Below are 21,192 nucleotides of genomic sequence, written 5' to 3' on the forward strand. Positions count from 1 at the left end.
AAAGCTGCTTTTTGTTTTTAAAGAAGCAAGAGAACACTTGGTTAATTCCTACTGGATTTTTTTAAACCTTTGGGGGTCTTGAGAAACTTCCTCAGCTGAGTTTCTTCAATGAGATGAAAATGGTGTTGAGTAAGTAATTAACCTCTATTACAGTAAAGGTTTGGTCAGTGTGACTCCAGGAAAAGTCATTTTCTGGAACCTGAGCCAGGTGATGTTATCTCTGCACAATGCCTGGAGTACCTGGCACTGTACAAGCTCTAGGTCTTTGTGGTTATCTTAGACCAACACAGCAAATGAATGAGCATATTATCTTCTTGGGAAGGCTGCTTTCTGGTGTAACACTTCCCTTACATTAGTGAGATATGTGTATGTTGGGCCAATTCCTAGAGTAAATCTTAATCTTCAGCCCTTGGGTGCTCCATCAGATGTACTTCAGGTCCAAAGCTGTACCTCAGGTTTGGCTTGCATTTTGAGCTGGAAACTAAGCAAACACTGAAGCAACCTCTCTATGGATCACCTCAAATTTAGTCCCTAAAATCTTTCTCTTAAGAATCAGAGCATAGATGTTATACCAGATTCTTGGGTGAAATACTCTGCTCTGCCTAGGCTACTTGGTGTCCGTTTTAGCATGTAGCATCATTGCTGACAACATGGACTTGGAGGAATGCTATCCTTCAGGAGCCCATTACTCCCATTGAGAAGACAAAGATGGGATAGCAGTGTCTCTTCTTCTGCAGCTGCATCTTGCCAAGGTAACTTACACATCTTCAGACCCTCACAACCTTTCAGAATGCCACTTTCAGCTGCTGATGCAAGGAGTAGGAAACAGCAGCCTTGGTATTTGTTTAAAATTCAACAAGAGGCTCACCAGACGTAGAAGCAAGGAACTGAAAAGTGAAAGCAGGCTCTGCGCCAAATGCAGCTTGGACACAGAACCAGACTGAGAGCGTTTTCCAAAGGCAAAAGAGAGCTAATGTATGGAGGTGAGGCAAGAGGCTGAGGGACACTGAGACAGCCCTGAACTCTCACCTGCTCTTGCAATGACTGCACAGCTCCTGTCTCAAAGCCTCAGCCCGGTTTCAGAAATGGGATTCACAGTCTCAACCTATTCCTGGTACGTAAGGAATGCTTATCAACAACTGCTAAGACGTCTGCAAGCTTTTCAGCTGATAGAAGTATCTGCATCCTTCTGCACAAGTGTCTGTCATTCTCTTTGTGTTGTGTGGCAGATCTGGGCTTAGATGCCATTTGATCTTGCCAGTAAAATCTGCTGCTCTTTGGTATCATAATGAGAAAGACTCGGGAAAGAGAATTCAGCATTGATGAGTCAGAATTCCAGGCTTAGCTCTCTAGTGAGCAATAAGCAGTTTGTACCACGCTAATGCAATGGGAGTGAGTAAAATCACACGTCAATCCAACTGCAGTATGTGCAGGTATTATAGGAAAGCAACGACTTGACCAAGCTTTCCCCTTCATTTCTATCCCCTGTTCCCTGTTGTGGTGCTCAGGGATATGATTTAGTGTAGGGTTGTTAGACTTAGGGTTCTGGTTAGGCTGAGGTTGGACTTGATGATCTTCGAGGTCTTTTCCAACCTGGGTAATTCTATGATTCCTGTGTCCTTTGCCTCTATCACCTTGCACACACTTTTGTGTCTCCCAGCGGACACACAGTGTTTGTTGTAAAACGTTTTTCAAGCGAGTTACGCCCTTTCCGTAAACTCATTACAATTCATTGCTGAGTTACCGATTACTAATAGCGTTAAAATAACAAGTGACGTACTGAGCAAACTGCCGTAGCAGTTTCCTGTAGGAAATAGGCACATAGAGTTCATTTGCATCCAGATCCGTATCAGACCAGCGGTTGTTATAGGGCCGCACCCCCGCCCCATTACAGCCCGCTCTGAGGGTCCATAGGGGCAGCGGGCGGTGGGCGGGACCAATCAGAGGCCGCTCCGGAAGAGCCTCGCTCTGGGCCGGAGCTCACAGCCGACAGCCAATCAGAGCGGAGGGAGAGGAGCGCGAGGTGAGCGGGCCCGCGTGCAGCGCTGCCTATAAAAGGGGGGCCGGGCGGGTGCGCGCGGCTCATTCGCAGCTGGCGGCGTTGTGAGAAGGAAGCGGCGGGCGGAGATAAGGCAGTGTGAGAGCCCCAACGGCCCCAGTGCCGCCATGAAGACCAAGTTCTGTAACGGCGAGGCCGACCCCTCTCCGCTCGGGCTCCTCCTGAACTGCGGCCCCGGCTCCGCGGCCGGGCAGCCCCCCTCCCCGCTGTCCCACGGCGGCCCCGACGGGAAGGACCCTGGGGCGGCGGGTAGAGGCGGCGGTGCCGTGAGCCCGGCCTGCCCCGTGAGCCCGGCCTGCCCCGTGAGCCCGGCCTGCCCCGAGCCGCCGCCGGCCGACGAGGAGCCGCCGCTCGACCCCCGCACTCGGCGCAAGGCCTATCTGTGGTGTAAGGAGTTCCTGCCCGGGGCATGGCGGGGGCTGCGGGAGGAGCAGATCCGCATCAGCCCCATCAGGTCAGTGCGGGCGGGGAGGGGCGGGGCCGATTCTCCGAGCTGTTTCTTTCCTCTCTCCTCGTTTTTGTTTCTTTTTTTTTTTTTTTTTTTCCCTCTTTATTTCCCTTCCGAAACCCGGGTACCTGTACCCTCGTGTGGGATGGGGGGGGGGGTGCTGGGTCCCTTCCATCCCCGCTGCGGTGCTGCCATGGGCGCTGGTGACTCAGCGCGATGACAGCTGAGGGAGGCGGGTGGAAACGGGGGTGTCCTCGGAGCGCTGTGCGAGAGCCTCGTCTTTTCTCCTTGCTGATTAAGTCATCTTCATGTGTGGTGTGTGTGTGTGTGTGTGTGTGTGTGTGTGTGTGTGTCCCGGTGCCCCATCGTTCTGCCAGACCCGAGGTGTTTGCACTTGTTGTATCAGATGACAGCGCTGCTTATAATTTCCTTCGAGTCCTAGAATCACACACACACACAGAATGACCTGGGTTGGAAGGGACCTCAAGGATCATGTAGTTCCAACCCCCCTGCCTGGCAGGGCCACCAAACATTACACCTTTACTAGATCAGGTTGCCCAGGGCCCCGTCCAACCTGGTCTTGAACACCTCCAAGGACGGGGCATCCACAACCTCCCTGGGCAGCCAGTCCTCCTTAGTTTGCCTTCCTAGTGCTTATGGGGGATTTTTGATGCACGCAAAAAAGCCCCGTGTGTAAATACCCGCTGTTTAGCAATAACTGGGTATAAGCAGTTGGTAAATGTCACCTGACCACCTAAAGAACCTGAAGGTGCACGAGACTATAGGACCCATTGGGATCCATGCACCGGTTCTGAGGGAACTGGTGGGTGAAGCTGCTCTCCATCATATTTGAAAGGTTATGGCAGTCTCTGATGTTTCAAAGTGAGTGCGATTGGCTTATACTCTTAAATATATTTAAAGTCAAGCGATTAATTGAAATCTGGCACAGACAGCCTGAGGATGGGCTGATGTTTCAGAATGGGTTAAGCTGTGGGATTTGGTGGTATTTTGGCCCCTATTTCTTTGAGAGCTAAGGAAAACAAGCAGTCAGTCAGAACACAGGTATAAGTGAACCTGACTGCTGTGGCTGTGATCCTGCAAGGCAATGGATGTATTGCATTGCAAATTGGTGACCCTTCTGCAAGGGCTGACCCTTCGGTAGTTTGAAGTAGGCTACCTTTTAATTTCCTTGGTTAGAGGTAGCTTTTCAGTGCTGGAGTATATAAAGCTGCTGAGGCTTCTGTTGAATGGAGTTCAGCCTGAGTAGTTCACTGCCCTTGTGTGTCTGGAGGGGTCCAAGAGAAGGATTTCTGGACTTCCACACACTGTATGCAGGCAGGGTATGTTTAAATAACATGAATAATGAGGCAGAAACTCAGTTCATAAGATCTCCTGGAGAGAAGAACTAAACAAATCCCATGTGTTTATCTCTGCTATTTAAATACCGATGTTTTCATTCAGGGTCTTGAAGATCTTTCAGAAAGCTGGCTGGCACGGTTTCAGTGAAGCCAGAAGTGTAGCTGGTAGAACTAACCAACGTTCTGATTGCCTCGGAGCGGTTGGGCTCTGATCTTCATTTGATACCCTTTCCATCTGTCTGCTTTTCCTACCTGCTCACCCCCGTGGCTCAGTTACTTCATATGATTTCCCTAAACATCCCATTTTGAATGCCTGCCAAGCCACCTGGTTCTCTTCTGTCTGCTTTCTTGTGCACATTGTGCAGCTGCTGTTTTACCCTCTTTTCTCAGTTATTTTTTTCCCCTTCTCAATCATTGGCTCTCAGTCTGTAATCCAGCCCTGATTCTATCAGGCACCTCCTAGTGGATACATACCAAGTCATCCCATTTCTTGGTGGCTCTCTCTGAAAAGTCTTCCTGACTTCCCAGAGGGATTGTAAGAGAACCCAAATAACCATTGAAAAAAGCATTAAGGCGAGTGTCAGAATGGGACTGAGAACTATCGTTTGTCCACTGCGTTTTGGATCGAGATGAGTAGATCAGTTGTAGAAGGTGTGTTAGTGTGTCTCCAGTTCATAGCAAGTGAATACTCATCCACATTAGCAAATAATTAGCAAATAATCCATACCCTTCTCTTTGTAGAGGCGGCCTCAGCAACATGCTGTTTCAGTGCTCACTACCTGATTCCATTGAGACAGTTGCAGATGAACCACGGAAAGTTCTGCTGCGCTTATATGGTGCAATCCTGCAGATGGTGAGTTCATGGAGCGCTTTGGGAGCGGGAGGGCTTCTGTAGTTGAATTGAGATGTGTTTGGAGATCTTCATCTGTGACACGCTGCTGTGTTATCCTTTTGGGCATGTGTTTTAGTGGCAGCAGGGTAGAAGGCAGTGCTCTTTATAGTGTGTTATTGTCTAGAACTTACACTCCTTTCTACGCAGATCCTGGCTGGCGTCTATCAGCTGAAGACTCATTTGCTGTCCGTTTGATCAGTAATGCTTTGTTTATGGTGTTAAGTTTGGACTCTGGCGTTCTAGAAACATTATTAAAATCTGCTTCTGTGTAGTGACGTAGGACTGGCATCACTAGCAAGATTGCAGAGGACTAAAGCATTTAATTTCAACCTTAGGAGGGCTTACAACTGAGATTAGTTGTTGTCAGACTTAACTGATGCAGTGCTCAAGCAATTAATTAAAGACCTCGTGGATAACTGCTATGGGAAGATGTGATCTATAGTGTTTTACTAAAGATGATGCACAAACATCAATGCCATATGGCAATCTCATTCCAAAATACATTTTCCCAAGTGTTTGATGGGCCCCATAGCCAGCATAAAAGCTTAACAAGATGTTTATCAAACACTTGTGCTATTCCTTATTTACGTCAGTAAAAAACAGTAAAATATAAACAGAATTGAAATTTGTCAAACCTTAAGAGAAATGGTTGGCAAATCAGTTTGAAACTGTAGGAAAATTTTGTAGGGATGATCTCTACTAAAGCTTACAGGCTATTACTATAGGGTTGTATGGCAGATCTCGTCTTATCCATCTCTGCTATAGACATTTGATTACACTGCTGTAAATCACCGTTAGTGTTCAGCCTTATGAAAAATGGCAGCTTCATAAAATGATGTTTGGATATTGACAATCGTTTCTATTTGACATAGAGGGCCTGGCTTCATTATCTGTTAATTTGTGATATTTTCTAATAGTCGCTTGCTTTAGGAAAACTGATTCAATATCTGCAGGATATTCACTGTTCTGGAAATTTTAGTCCATTTTTCCTGCATCTGCTGCTTTACCCAAGCTGACCATCAAAAATCTCATTGGATGCTGTCACTTAACTGGCTCATGAGTGTTTTTATGTAACGTGAGATCTAGACTTTACCAGAAATAATGTAAAAGATTCCAGTGATTTGAAATAACACGGAGCATTTGGCTACACTACCGTATGCGTGCTGGGAAAGTTCAACAAGAAGTGTGTAAAAGTGGATTCATTCCAGTTTAAATCATCAGTACTTTGGCTTAAGAGAAACCAAAACTAAAGGGGGTGGGGAGGTCTGGGTTGAGGGGGGGTAAGGAAAAACCCACAAAAACCTGGAGAAACTGTTTCTGACGAGACTAGGATTGGCGATACCATTTTTTTTTTCATAATTATTAATGGCTTTAATGCAGTACTGACTTGATATGTAGAAGCCTTCAGTAGGAACATGGGCTGTAAAACTTAATGTAGTGATAGAACTTCTGTTGCCCAAGAGCATGAAGAAATGCAGTGGCCCCCCCCCCCGCCCCCGTCACCCTTTTTTCTTTTATAAAGGAAAAGTAGACTCTAGTGTTTGGTCGCCCTTCTATTCCCTCAGGGTTTTTCTCAACTTGTCTTTCCCGTGCCCCTATTTGCTGAAGAAATCAACAAAACTGGGGGCTCTAAAATCAGGGCACTAATTTGGTTTGAAAATTGAAAGTGTGTTCATAACTTTCTAACCTTTCTGCTCTTGGTGTTGAAGGATCTTTTGAGATGTCTAACTTCCTTTATTTCCCTAGTGGCAGTGAAATGACTGCTCTTGTTGGTGCAGTTCACTAAAGGTTAAGTAAGCAGAGAAAGTCCCAAGGTAAAACTTTCAGATTGCATTGAGGTTCACAATTTTTTGTCAACAAACATTTGTCTCTTCCAGCCCCTGTGCCTTAAATGCAAGTTAAAATATAAGCAAACTGTTTTATTGGGGGTATTTTGAAAACCTGACTTAAGATTCTTATGGATTTCAGCGTGGCTTAAGCAAAATCTTATGACAAGCCTCTTGTCATGAGTGAGTGATCCTTTGTTAATTACATCACTTGAGTTTAAAGCCCTGTAGAAATTAAGGGACACCGCTTAAGTTGAGTTTTGAGAGCTTAATGCTAAAATGGAGACTTAGTCCTCAATGGCTTATCCTTAACTGATGCTGGGTATTAGTAGTTAGCACTCACTTTTTGAGTCATTCTAGTATGTTTCAACTCCCACCTTGTTTTCTGTTGCAATTGGAGCACAAAGCAGTGATATCAGCTCCTCTTGTTGTCCCTGTAAGTACTGCGGATCTGTAGCAATCTTCACCAAATTAATACAGATATAGCTGACCAATTAAAGTGAAATTTTGGAATAGGGTAGAAGTGAAAAGTAGGTACTCTGTACTAACTTGAGTAAATAATGCTGACGCCATCATTTGCTTTTGAGCCACCTTTGAAAGGAACCTTTTCTGCAGTTTGAAAATAGCCCCAGTTTGCTTATTATGAATCTTGGAAGACACAAATGTCAGTACATGAAACTCATCCAATAGAAGCCATGCCAGTTGGCTAAAGCTGCCACGCCGGGAAGGCTTTGTGCCTTCCTCTGTCATAACTGATATGTTAAAGCCAGTTTTTTTGTGTGTGTGCATGAATGTTTTGGGGGGAGCTGGGGGGAGATGAATGGAACTAGCACGGCCATTGTTACCAATGGTCGCACTGGCATGGATGTTTAAAAATCAAGGACTTCTCTTGAGTATATCCTTGAGCAGAACCATTTTTTTTAAAGACAAGAATTCGTGCTTGTGACAGGTTAAAAGTACTAACCACATTAAAACTCAAATGTTTGAGGCACAATGCAGATATGTCAGCCATTGGAAAAAGGGAAACGTCTTACTCTGCTTCTCTTATTCTCACTCCAGCTGAGTAGCTAAATTTAAAGAGGAGCATTGAAAATACGACTTCCTCATTGCAAAATGACCTGAACTGTTGGCTAAATTCAGTTGCAACGACTAAAGCAAAAAGTTCTCCATTTAATGTCCAGATCTCAAGATTGGATCTCATTACAGATCGCTGTAGTGGTTCTACTTAAATTCAGAAAGAAAAACAAATTCCCACCTCCTAGAAATACCAATAGGATCTCAGTGTATGTTAGAGCCAACAAAAGAAAAGCCCAAATTAAGGTGGATTTCTTTGAAGTTCACCTACCAAAAGGTAAAATGGTGATTGATTCCCATTCTTTTACACGTGTCAAAAGAACCTCGAACTCTGTTTCACTGGGACTTTGTTAACTTTGCAATAGCTAAAAGCAAATCTTACATAGAAATGAGGAAAAACAAAGCCATATACCATGTACATCTCTGGTCTCTCAGCTTCTCTGTGAGCAGATACAGAATGAGTATAAATGGTCGCCACTGTTCTGTGGCAAATCCTTTTCCATACCTGCCTTGATGCCTTTTATTTTATTTTTTTTTTAACTAAATAAAATGCAGACTGCTGTGTAACTGTAATTATCAGCGTCTTCTGTGGTTGTTGGTGTCCATGTCTGTTTGTAGCATGGAGTAACTACAAATCCCTGGCACTGGCAGACGGCTTGAAAGAAACCAAACACCTCTTACGGGGATATATTTGTGTTGGGTGGCGTTAAGGGTGTTCTGGGGGTAATGTACCACTTTAGTTGTATATGCATGTGTTCTCTGCTGCAGGCTTGCCCATGCGATCGTGCCTAGAGCACTCTGGTTTCCAGGTGACAGACACGATTCACGGTATAGTATGAGATCTCTGAAGTTGGAGCGTTCTCTACAGCTTTCATTTTCTTTAGTACTGGATGTCAATGTTTAAAAATAAGGCTTAAGTAGCACCAGCTACTGTCTGTGCTTCTGAATGTTTAGAGCAATAACAAAACCTCAAAATATTGCCCCTTCCTTTCCTCTGCTCCCTCACAAGAGAATGGAAACTTGAAATGAAGAGGATTAGAGAAGTCTTTGTGGCTTTTGAACAAGAATTCCTACTTTGAGTCCGACATGTATTTAGATACAAGGACTTTCTAATTACTGTGTATCTCCAGGTCTAGCAGGGGATCAGTGATGAAAGGCAGGTAGGCTCTCGGGAGCGGGAATAGTCGCTGCTGAATCTAAAACTGTTTGCATTCCCACCCAGTTCAAATAAATGTCCTTTGCCAGCTTCTAGAATTAGAAAAAGCTTCCCCTGCTTCCATAACTTCTCAGTCAGTTCATTGTGGTGTTGTAATTTCTTGGGATGTGAAAATACTGCAGTACAATGATTTATTCCTGCTTGGAAACAACTGAAGCAGAGTATATGCAGAGAAGTGAAGTTAGTTTGTAAGTTCTACATTTGCAGGCAGAGCTTGCAGTTACTTTGGGGAAAAAAAGGTACAAATTGCTCCCTCTCCACAGAGTTCTTCTGTCAAGCATCTTTTTAGATATAATTTGGCTTTTGATTAGAAAAGAACTAAACATGGGGAGCTAGGGAGAAAATGCTGGAAGAACTCCACTCTCTGCATCAAATTGCCAGGTGTGTAAACACAATCTGGTAGTCTTCTAATCACAGATAATGCAGAGTGTCTCCCCTTTTAGGACTTTGATCTCGTACCTGAAATGTACTGCATTTAATTAATTTCCATTATCACTGAACCTTATAGTGGACTATATACGGCTTTTTGTTGTCTCTGTGCATTTAGCTGTCCTCTGTAACTAAAATCTAGCAAGATTTCTGCATTTGATGAACAAATATTTAAGTAGTTTTTTCTCAGAGATGTTGAGCACGTGCCCATTCTTAGTTGATATTTCTGTTTTGAAGGACTGATTTAAAAACCTCTAGAGGTTATTTAATCCTTCTATTTGAATAAATAAAATCTCCTCATTGCTATGAAAGTAAATAGCTCCCAGAACTGGGTGTACGTTGGAGCGTGCTAGTGGGGTTAAAAAGAGAAAGAAACAACACCTGAAGTTTGTAATGTTCAAGCCAAGAGGGTGAGCTGGTTATGTAGATGAATATCTGTGTGATGGTATCTCATGATTTGAGATGTTTGGCTTTGAGCTGCTTCTCTCATAGATGATTGCATGGACAAAATCAAACCCTAGTGCTTGAACATCCGTTGAACTCTTAAAGAGTTTAACTCTTAAATTTCTGTTACGTGAAATTGCGTCCCGCTTCACTTCATTCATATTGACTACCTGTACTGGAGACTTTGCTAGTTTTAGTCTGAGTACATGGCCACTTGTGAAGACTGATCCTCTCCAAGCTCCCATTCCTATCTACAAGTTATTTGCAAGTTACTTTGCATTCATCTGGACACTAATGCTATATGCTGAGGGAACAGAAAAGAGGAAGGGGTGCTGCAGAAGTCTCCTTTTCTGATGACTCTGCAGTAACATGCCTAACTGCCTCCTTCTAATGGCACATTGGCTGCCATTGGGATATCTCCTACGCAAATTTGAGGTGGACTCCTTAGAACTGGCCAGCTCTTTACACGTGCCTTCTGTAAAGTGGCCACCAGTTCAGGTTCCAGGAGAAAGCCTAATCTGCTTACCTTCTGATGAACTGAGCCATTCTGAGAGCACCATTAATCAGGAAAGACTCCTGGATGGTGAGTAACTTTCTGACTGTTCAAGAAAAATCTGTAAGATGCAATAGTGGTATTGATGTAGGCCATGCTTGTTCAGAGAAGCTCTCTGTAAATTACTTTAAAGTGTAGTTACACGTTTAGCGTTTAGTGAATGCGTTTTGACTTTATTATAATTTCCTCAAAAGGAATATAAACTAATAGTAGTCTTCATATTGTCTCGTTTTAAGCTTAGTATCTTAGTGGAATGGGGAGTACTTGCTGAAAGACCATCGATTCATGTTGACTGTATTTCTTCTATAGCTTCTGAAATAATGTAACTGAATAGCTTGTGTAAATCATTAGCTTGTTGTATTGTACTGAAGACAGCTGGTGTTGCTTAACTGTATCCTGTTAAGTTCGTATTTCCACCCGTTCTGGACATGTTAGAACGTTGGAACAGAAAGGTACGCACACGGTTCTGTGAATCACACATTTCATTCAGAGGGTGGAGATGCAGGCTGCCTTCATGGGCCTCTAAACTCAGTCTGGTTTAAACAGCCTATGGTGGAATTGCAACATAAAGTAGCAGCCACAAACTATCGCTAAATCTAAGCAAATATTTGCTTTCTCTTCTCCTTACCTTCAGACTTTTAAAGGACAAGGCTTTTATTATGTAGTGAATTTTAAATGTGTGGCTCTATTAAAAGCATGTGCCACTGAAGGTGGGGTTGCTGAGGGTGTGATTTGGTGCTCTGAAGCTGCTTGTCGACAAGCCCAGCACAATACGTTTTGCATGGAGTTGGTTAAAGCTTTGCTTGTATATTGCAGTTCTTGCTGATACGTCTTTAGCTTACATGGACATTTCATTTGAAGATAAATCCTGGGTTTGCATACTGAGTGATATGTGCATGTTAACAGCCTGGACAGTTTATGGTAAATAAGGAAATTGTAGCCAAAAGAATTTAGGAATAAAACAAAAACACATTTAAAATGAGGTAATTACAAGTGCTTTACGAGCTTTACCAATAGTCCTTCAAAAATTTTCATGTAATTTACGTAGTTTATCTCTTAAGTGTTTTAGCTGCAAGACGAACATCATCCCAGATGTCATTCAGAGGGACTTAATTTTCTCTTAATTAAAAGCACATATTTAAGCTTGTGACACATTGAAATGCACTTCTGAAATACTGGGAAACACAAACACCTGAAACCCATCTCCTGGGCTCTTTACAGGAGTGGGCTGGTCTCAGTGGCACATCCTTTTTGAAAGGTTTTGGAATTGGTGGAAAAATACTGTGGTCAGAGGTCAGGTGGATGCTAGTGCTGTAGTTGTCACAGATCAAGACACTGTTGAGACATCTAGTTAACTGTAGCTGGCACTTCTACTCCCTTTGTTCTGGTGGTTGCAGGTTAATCATGTTAAATTTCATCTTCTCATTGTGTTTGTGCTTTTTCTCATTCATAGAGGTCCTGTAATAAAGGAGAATCAGAACAGTCTCAAAAGGAAAATGACTTGCAAGTAAGTTAATAAGTTTGCTTACTTAACAGAACTTTAGAAACAGGGAAATACCATGAGTCTGCTTGCTCTGAACCAGCAGTCAGTCTGCCTGCTGTCTGAGCTGTGTTGTTAGAAACTGTGGAAAGTAAGGAAGAAAACACATCTATTTGCTCATAGAAGTGATGTAGTGATGGGAGCATCTGTGCATAGTTTGGAGATATTTAAGTATTCTACATTAACTCTCCAACTTCAATAGAGATGGTTTTGTACCAATTCTTGCCCTTGTAACTACTGAAGCAGGGCCCTTCTTTCTGTGCTAGAGGAGAATCTGAACTCTACCTAATCCCTACTCTACAATCAATAGAACTTAATTCTTGTGGGGAAAGTATATGGAGCTAGGGAGTTCCTTTTGAACACAAAGTGGTTTTGATTAGCTTTGTGCTTGGATCATCAGCATTCTGCAGACTTTAGACTGCTCGTGTTTGGAACTGTTTCTGCTCATCCAGCACAATGTCTGGCAGAGTGCAAATTTTTATAGTCATCTGAACAGAATTTGGTAGCTCAGATTTTTTACCTTGGCAGTGTTTCTCCTTAGGGTAACATTGCAGCTTGTTAACCAGATGGTTTGCTTCTTACACGTTATCATTTTACTGTCACTTTTCAGTTCTGTAAAGGCTTTGGTGGTGATTAAGGAGGAGTCCATATTTCTCAAGTTTAAATGCTGCTTTTTTCTTGTATTGTTTTTGCCTCCTGAGAATCTGAAATGGCTCAAGTGTTTTCCTGGGGAGTAGAACTCAACTCAACTTAAACTCATTTTAAGATATTTGCTTTTGAATGTCTGCTTTTGAAGTCCAGGTGAAATTTCAGTGAAGTCAGAGGAGCTGCCCTTGTTCTCAAGTGGCCGATCTTATGGCAGGAGGAGTTCTTTTGCAACTCCATTCAAACCTTTGTCTTTTAAGTGCCAGGTCTGAGAGTGTTCAAACTCAAATGTTCTCCTCCTGCCGCGTTTGGGTGATGTTTACCCGTATTTCTATCTCGAGGCACATCTTTCATGGAGACATGCAGCTGTTCTTATTAAAACTGCTGAAACAACATTTAGAAACTTGCAAGCGTAGCTGTGGGTTAGTTTAACATTCTGCATTTTCATCTATCATAGATAATTAGGATGAGGCAGACCCGTAACAAAAGTAACCAAAATGGTAATCTCTCTGATTGCCACTCCTGATGCATTAAGGGAATCTTAATGAAGATCAGATATAGGATGAGTGAAAAACATGCCCCCCTTTGGACTCGGCTATTAAAAGTTTGATTTGGGGTTGTAATCTGTGGATAAAGGGCTATAGAAAAACACTAGGATTGTCAGCTGTTCTAGAGCTTATTTATGTTGATGGCAATAAGAGTTTCTTTGACTTAGGATTAAATGGTGGGATAAAGGTAGGGGTGTTCAAGGAATGCTTAAGCTTGAATTCAGGGAAAGAAGAATACTTCTCTTGCAGAAAGTGCATCTACAGGACTGGGGATTTATAGGTTATCTTCACAGATGATCAAATATCTCAATTATTCTTCACGTATAAAATAATTCTTTTTATTCGGCACTTGCAGTTATCCAAGTATCCTGAATTCTCTTTTAATGAGCTGTGAAATCAAGAAGGTAACATCTTAGTGGGCACGGCCAACAGTATTGCTGTGGTGAGGCTTTTAAAACACCCTTGTGTTGTACCAGCAACACACAGGTTCAGTATCTGTTGGCATTGGGGTAGATGTTTAATAACGTACATCATTTGCTTTTCTTTTTGGTGCTTGGTGTTAGGCTTTAGAACTTCCACATCTATGGAGCGAAGTGCACATGAAATGATATCACGTGTCTTTTTGGTGCATTAGTTCTGCCTCAGCTGAGGTAGAAAAATAGCTGAGGGTATGGATTTATTGCATTCACATGAATGCAGTAAATCTGAAACTCTTAAGTCATTTCTTTGATGGGCTCTTCATTTTTTTTATTGAAGTGAATACTTCAGAATGTGGTTATTAGTCTTTGCTGCGCTTCAGAGTGAAATGCTGCACATTCCTGAGAGTGCATCAGTGCAACGAGATGTAGGATGGTAATTAAAAAAATTATCTGTGAAACTGCTTGAAGATTGCTGAAGAGTAGAACCTGAATACAAAGGGTTATCTGCTGTCTGAGACTGCAGGGAATATTGTCATACAAAAGGCTCTGTAGTCCAAAATGCCTGAAAGCTTTCCTTGTTTTGGGCTTTTGTACTTAGGCTTGTTAGTATCATGGGTCAGGTTTTGAGGTGAGCTGCTCAGATATCAGCAGAGTTCATAAACATCTTGAATGTAAGTGCAGCTGGATCCCTGGTGGCATCGTTGCTAGATTTATTTTATGGCTTCAGCTGTAGAAATAATCTACCAAGAAAGCTGTCCTTCAGTGACTTTAACTGTGTTTTTGAGACATGCTTTGTATAAAGAAACCTGCTGGCCTATGATTGTTATGGGCTGAGTTTATTGATGGAAAGGAAACCTCATGAAGGCTGAGGTATGTTTGGACTTAGTGAAGGAAGAGTGTCACGTCCTGACTGGGAGTTTAAATTATTCTCTCCTTTTAATAAATAAAGGAGGAAGGCCTAAAATGTGCTTAGAAGAAACAAATCCTAATTCATTCTTCCGAATGAAAAGCTGGTTATTTCGGTCACTCACTTCATTCGCTTGCCTGATTAAACTGTCCTTTCAAGAGATACTGCTCCAAACTGTGCTAAAATCACTAAGAATAATATTTATAGTTCCTGTGATGCATTTCAGTAGGATAAACTCCTTCGGGATGTAAATTTGCAGAGTAAATTTGGGGAGGAGAGAATAGTTTGGTTCTTGCATAGTCTTCCTTAGTGCTGACCCATGGAAGGGTATCCAAACTGTACTTGTTTCCTCCCCACTTTGAGACTTGTTAAACTTTTCTGGAGGCGTCACATCATGTTTTGATATATATTTATTATTTAATTAATATAAATTTATATTTAATTTTTATTTTTCAGGGGGCAGAAGCCATGGTTTTGGAAAGTGTTATGTTTGCCATTCTTGCAGAGAGAGCTCTTGGCCCAAAGCTGTATGGAATCTTTCCACAGGGGAGACTAGAGGAATTTATTCCCGTAAGTCCTGTTTGTGATTAGTAAGTGGGCTGGTAGTTGTTTTAATTGATCGTGACAAGAAGGTCTCTGAACTGCCCAGAGAAGCAGGGATGTGGGAATGGAACACTTGGCAGTCTGCAGTAATTGCTAGCTGTAATTCAATACAGTTACAGTGGGTGTTGGAGAGCCCAGTTATGGCTCTTGCCAGGGAGAGATATCTAAAAATTCCTCAGCTGTAGCAGAGACTAATAAAGGAAGATAAAAAGCTTGTTAGATACCAAACATAGTGCTGGAAGCTATAGAGTAACACTTTCCTTTAAAAGCAGTGAGCGCAGATGCTTTTGATGTCCTTAAATATTTATACTCCGTCTGCTTTGAGGGTATTCTTGGTGTGAGATTTGATATTCCCCAGGTCTTGATCTAGAGCAGAGTTGATTAAGTCATAAGTAAGATGGTTTAGCTAACTCAGCTTTTCAAATACAGTTTATCAATTTAATTTTGTACTGGGGGCTGAGGAAAAGTGTGTTGCTTAAGTGCTGACTCCTTGTGCTCATCTTTCTCACTTAACTGTATTTAAAGAATACTGTACTTTATTACAGAGCAGGAAACTAAGTACTGAAGAACTAAGCTTGCCTGACATATCTGCTGAAATAGCTGAGAAGATGGCAGTATTTCATGGCATGAAAATGCCATTTAATAAAGAACCTAAGTGGCTGTTTGGGACGATGGAAAAGTAAGTTATGCATTATTTGAAGTACATGAACAAGGTGGCTTGTTGTAAACTTGATATTTGGAACGTTCTTCCTGACTGAGTACTCAAAAGCCATTCCTCAGTTATCTGATGATCTTAAATTAGTTTGGGGGAAAGGGGAGATGCATTTTCTTCAGCCTTTATTTTTAAACTTCCTTGATTTTAGTTAAGTTTAATGTTAATGTGGGAAGGTGTTTATTTATTGGCATAAGCTCTGTACTGTTATCTTTATTTTTTAATAGGTATCTAAATCAAGTGCTGAGGATAAAATTTACTAGAGAATCCAAAACTAGGAAACTGAACAAGCTCCTCAGTTACAACCTAGCCCAGGAAATGAAAAATCTAAGGTAGGCTTATCTACAGCTATCTTCTAGTTCTCAGTTCTAGTATCAATTTGTGTATTTGTTGAAGTACATTGTAGAGCATAATACCCTACATTCATTTCACTTTACAAGCTGGAGATTTTGTGGTTCTGTAGTCAACCTGTGCATAGTATTACTGCAAATTAATAAAATCACTTGCTTAAATCAGATGCTCATCAGTAAAGTCCTACTTTTGTTCTGATCTTATGCTCATAATAAAGAAAACCTGTTAGGCTCTTGTTAGAAATAAATAGCACTTCAAATTCTTACAACGAAGCCCATCCTTTACTTAGAAGTTGAACTGAACTTAGTGCTGTATTACTTACAGTCTCTTTTATTGCTGTTTCCTAGAGCTATGCTTGAGGCTACTTCATCACCAGTTGTATTTTGCCACAATGACTGCCAGGAAGGTAAGATGGCCTTGTTCAGTGATGCGTTATTGAGCCTTTTTCCAGTCACTTATTTGCTCTCTGAGAGGTAGCTGTGTTATTAAGGTACTGCCCTGGCAGCTGATTGGAAGGAACAGCCTGTGCACATGCAGCAGCAGCAAGGCAAAATGCATTGACGTAACAACTGTCTGGGCTAATGAAGAGAATGATTGTAGCGTCATAACTCCAGCTAAGTGTGTATGTAAGCACAGTTAGTACAGGCGTGAGTTTCCTATTAGCACAATCTCAACAGGTGCAGTACTAGGGGAGTTTGGAATATTATAGTGTTTGGGCAAGCTTTGAAAGCTAAATTTTCAAGATTTAGGGAGAGTATTTGAAGCAATAGGGAAAATGTAGGTGAATTAGATGTGACATGAAAACAGATCAACACATGGGTAGTGGGCAGAATATAGCAGGAATTAGGATTACACCTAAATCATGGTAAATCATACCAGTAGTAAAACTGTTATCATTTGACTGCAGGCAAGCCTATAAGTTTTCGGTAAGTTACTGTGATAAAGAGATTAGAAAGGCAGATAAAACAATCTCCCTTATACAGGGAGAGGCTGAGCTTTTCTAAGGTACCTATTGTGCCGCATAGAAGAGCAAAGTGATCATGTCCATGGCTTTCAGGCTGCTGAAAAGCAATTCCTGTCCCAAGTGTTATGTGATCAATGATGGTGCTGTGCAGGTATGAGAGGTGTTGCATAATTTAGGTCTCCAGTGTTATAAGCAATTCAGCAAGGGCTGTTGAGGATAATGGTGTCACCAGGTTTAGCTGCCAGCTGAGCACTGTCTTGGAGAAGCAAGAGTCTTGGGGGAGCAGCTCTTCCCTGCCTGTACAGAAGAAAAATGTTTTGCTTTCTGCTTTTTCAAGACTCATAGTATTTATCTTAACTTTGCAACTCAGCTGTTCCTATCACTCTTTTGTGTAGATATAAGGGATAACTGGGATTATCTGAATGGCATTTTTTTAAGACACAGTGTGGCTTTTCTGTAATTTCCCTGTGACTGAGTATGCTGTATATATTACATTACATTGCCTTCTATTCTCCTACAATTTTTAGGTAATATCTTGCTTCTAGAAGGCAAAGAGAATTCAGAAAAACAAAAGCTGATGCTGATTGATTTTGAGTACAGCAGCTATAATTACCGGTAAGTCATTTTTTTGTTTTCTCTTGGGCAGAAAGATGTATTGCATTTTAAAGGCTAGAATGAGAGCAAGTGCTGAGCTGCTGGTTACATCTGTTCCCAATGAGTTGTGTTCTGCCCATAGTGGTGGCCGACAGATGTAACTAGTCAAAACAGCTTTGGTTCTGACAGCTTTGGGTGTAGGCTTAGCAGAGAGAAAACATGGTCACAGATGCTGGAGCGTGCTGGATTGGAGAGCTTGTTCACTTACTGCAGACAGAAGTAACACTAATGCTGATGCTGGATGTATCTGACATAGTGCTAAGGTGTATTGCTTACCTGAGTATTTTATCTGTCTACATGTAGGTGGTAATTTGTTGATAGCTGCCCATCTTATCTACTTGGTTTTAGTGACTTGCAAAGTAGTGGAAGAGAAATGACAGATGAACTACTTCCTTTAACAAATACTACAGCACGTTCTACCAAGTAGCCTTGTGCTTCTCAACTTGATTAAGCAAGAGCAAATGGCTGGTGTGCAAATAAGGACTATTTCTTTTTCAGAGGCTTTGACATTGGGAATCACTTCTGTGAATGGATGTATGACTACACATATGAGAAGTATCCGTTCTTCAAAGCTAACGTTCTTAAATATCCTTCAAAGAAGCAACAGGTGGGCACATCAGAATAAGTAATAAGCCACTGTCTACAGTCTTCAGATCTTGACTGTCCTTTCCAATTCTAGTTTAGAATTGCTTTTTTCCCAAACTTTTTCTTCCAGGTGTAGTAGTTCCTATAATCCTGACAACTTCTGTTTTAAAACTGTACAAAGTCCATGACAGGCATTGAGGGTAGAATTTCTACTGTGTGTTTTTTTCCACTATGCACCACAAAAATGAAATCCAGTAGTTGTGAAGTGCAGCTGTGAAATTAGTTGGCAGTAGCAAAATGTCAGTTGTTGTCCTTTCCTAAACCAGACTTCCAAGCAATTAGTAGAATTGCCCTTAATCTAACTCTGGCACTGTCAGTGTTTGGGGAAAAAAAATGCAGCATACTCAAAAGCCTGCCTAATTCTGAAAGAAGCAGATCTGCTTCGAGACAGGTTTGTAACTTGTTTTGATTACTTGCCTTCTAGCTTCATTTTATCTCCAGTTACCTGTCTGCATTCCAAGATGGCTTTGAAAATCTGAGCAATGAAGAGAAGTCCAAACTAGAAGAAGAAATGTTGCTAGAAGTTAATAGGTAATGTACCTTTCTTGGCTCTGTCATGAAACTGTCATTGATAACTTGCCTCTGTACCTCAGAGAAACTTCAGCCAAGACGATACTAAGCAGTTTCTATATGGTAAAGAACATCCTGTCCACTGCAAGCTTTAGATGTGTGGTGTGCATATAGCAAAGTAAATAAAACATTAGGGAAGCAAATGGAGTTTTGTGCACTACCGTACTTTAAGAAGAAAAGGTGCTGCCACCCACAAGCTACAGCTTGTATTCTATCAGGATACTGAATTCAGTTGGCATACGGTTGGGTGTTGTAGTAAATACAGCCTTGTCATTCCAGGTTTGCCCTTGCATCACACTTCTTCTGGGGTTTGTGGTCTATTATACAAGCAAAGATCTCATCCATTGAATTTGGTTACCTGGTAAGTTCTTTATTATTAATGTTTCATTGAATTAAAGATGTATGCTGTAAGTAACCTGTGTTACCTTATCAGAGTAAGTGAAATGGCTGCTCAGTGCAACTTAAAACTTTCAAGTGGAGTTTAAAAAAAAAAAAACATTCATTTGTTACCAGCTTTTTCTCCTTCATTGTAATGGTAACTCGTTGGATTCTAAGAACTGCAGAAATGACTTTCATTGTAACATAGCCAGACTAGCCGTGCATGTCAGACCTTGCAGTGGGATGACTGCCTTGCAGTGAAGTGATTCTACTGCAGTAAGAGATCCCCTGCAAGACGGAGACAGTTAGTGTGAACTGGAAAAGCGAGTAGTTGCAAAGCACGTGTATAATGTGTTCTTACTCATTGTACAACAATATCAAGGCCCGGTAGCTTCTCTTTCCAGATAAACTGACTGTTTCCCCTTACTGAACATTGAAACAGCAAACAGCCATGTTTCTATGTTCCTTGTTTCTCCAGGAATATGCGTTATCCAGATTCGATGCGTACTTTGATCAGAAGAAGAAACTCCAAGTATGAATGTGGGAGGAGTGGCCTGTTGGTTATTGTATGAAGAGGGCAGCTGGACAGGACTTTCACCGTGCTTAGGCTACTGTATCTGTAACGAAGGTGTCACTGACTTCCAATTCCTTGGAAGGCAGGAGTACAATACTGAAGACTGCATAAAAATGACTTGTTTACAGTTTCATAAGTATGTGGAATGAGATTGAGAGGCAAAAGTAAAATACAACAGTGCAATATCTTAAAATCCTTTTAATCTAGAATTTAATCTAGAAGGTATTTTATATTCTGGGAGAAGCTTACAATTAAGTGTCAATACCACCTGCATCGGAGCAAACAGTGTTACTGTGTTTTCTAGGGGTTTGTTTTCATGATGGCGAGTGTTGCAAGCAGAGCAGCTGTAAAGGTGATACGTTGTAGACATTGCCTCTTAATGAGATGGAAAAGCTAAGGTGGCAACTGTTACACTGTGAAGTAGGCTTCAAATCTTACTGTGAGATTAGGTTCAACGTGCCCCGTGAACACTATCTTCAAAGCTGCTGAAACCTCACACCATTTCAACCAGAAGGCAAGGAAACACATTGAAGCCTTGTGCTTTCAGGTGTTATCTGCATATACATGAATGTTACTCTTAAGCTGGTGTGCCTGTGAAGTATGAATGAACTTTGAACTGGACATTCCAAAGGAGTTTGTCTTCAACCGTTCATTCCTCATCCTCCAAGAACATGCTTTAGTCCAGCCTGGTTGTCTCTTAAAGTGCTGCGTCCAGCACAGGGGGTTCTGTGGGCGGTCAGCACTGGGAAGAGTGCCTTGAATGACTCTAGCTACTCCCCAGGCAGCTGGATTGACACTGACAAGACTTCCAAATTGGATCCCATCTTTCTTCTTGGCTGGTGTTGCCTCAGTATGTGGCTGTAAGGAATAGTAGAGCCAAAGACTGCAGAGAACACTTGAGGAAGTCGTTGTTCTGCCCGTCCAATGCTTACCATGGCTTGGGAGGTGCTTTTCTTGTACCTCCGGTTTTCATCATGTTCCAGCAATGCAGTAAAGCAGGGCGTCTCGTGGGGAACAATAACATGTATATTGAAACTTGAGTATAATCTGTGTACATGTCATCAGAAGATTTCTTTAGACTTTTGGGAACTCGTTTATTTTGAACATCATTTGTTGTGCTTTCTAACACACTGTATTATAGATAATAAACTTTTAAGTCTACCCTTTTTTTTTGTTTGTATAGCAAATACTGTTCCAAGCAGTCAAAGAAAATGTGCAGCATTTCATGTACTGTATTGCATAACTTGTAAAAGCTGGCGGTTTATTCTCTAGTACAGAGAATCATTTTGCATACACAATTATTAATGCTTTATAATAAATATAAAAGCACTTGAAAAGATCACAGTCAGTGTTCTTAAGTCTTCTTTGTATCCGCAGGGTAAA

At 41.7% G+C, this 21,192-nt stretch overlaps 1 protein-coding gene across 2 annotated transcripts; it reads left to right on the top strand.

Moving 5' to 3' along the window:
- The first annotated feature begins 2,082 nt into the window (after positions 1–2,082).
- CHKA (choline kinase alpha) lies at positions 2,083–21,153 on the top strand. Of its 2 annotated transcripts, XM_015863804.2 has the most exons (12): positions 2,083–2,513; positions 4,607–4,718; positions 11,753–11,806; positions 14,815–14,928; positions 15,507–15,640; positions 15,901–16,005; positions 16,372–16,430; positions 17,516–17,603; positions 18,141–18,249; positions 18,712–18,818; positions 19,137–19,218; positions 19,714–21,153. In XM_015863804.2, exons 1-12 carry the CDS (start codon positions 2,167–2,169, stop codon positions 19,771–19,773), a joined length of 1,371 nt encoding a protein of 456 aa, XP_015719290.1. In that variant the 5' UTR covers positions 2,083–2,166; the 3' UTR covers positions 19,774–21,153. The 2 variants fall into 2 exon arrangements, with proteins under 2 accessions (XP_015719290.1, XP_015719291.1); XM_015863805.2 differs by lacking the exon at positions 11,753–11,806 and having other exon boundaries at positions 2,084–2,513.
- The last annotated feature ends 39 nt before the right edge of the window (positions 21,154–21,192 follow it).

The sequence above is a fragment of the Coturnix japonica genome, chromosome 5 (assembly GCF_001577835.2).
Source record: "Coturnix japonica isolate 7356 chromosome 5, Coturnix japonica 2.1, whole genome shotgun sequence".
Lineage (NCBI taxonomy): Eukaryota > Metazoa > Chordata > Aves > Galliformes > Phasianidae > Coturnix > Coturnix japonica.

Bases quoted from the DNA above. Each gene is read 5' to 3' on its own strand.
- CHKA (XM_015863804.2), top strand. From the start codon at position 2,167: ATGAAGACCAAGTTCTGTAACGGCGAGGCCGACCCCTCTCCGCTCGGG. The intron at 2,514-4,606 runs GTCAGTGCGGGC...TTCTCTTTGTAG, and splicing joins ATCCGCATCAGCCCCATCAG to AGGCGGCCTCAGCAACATGC. The intron at 16,431-17,515 runs GTAAGATGGCCT...TACAATTTTTAG, and splicing joins CCACAATGACTGCCAGGAAG to GTAATATCTTGCTTCTAGAA.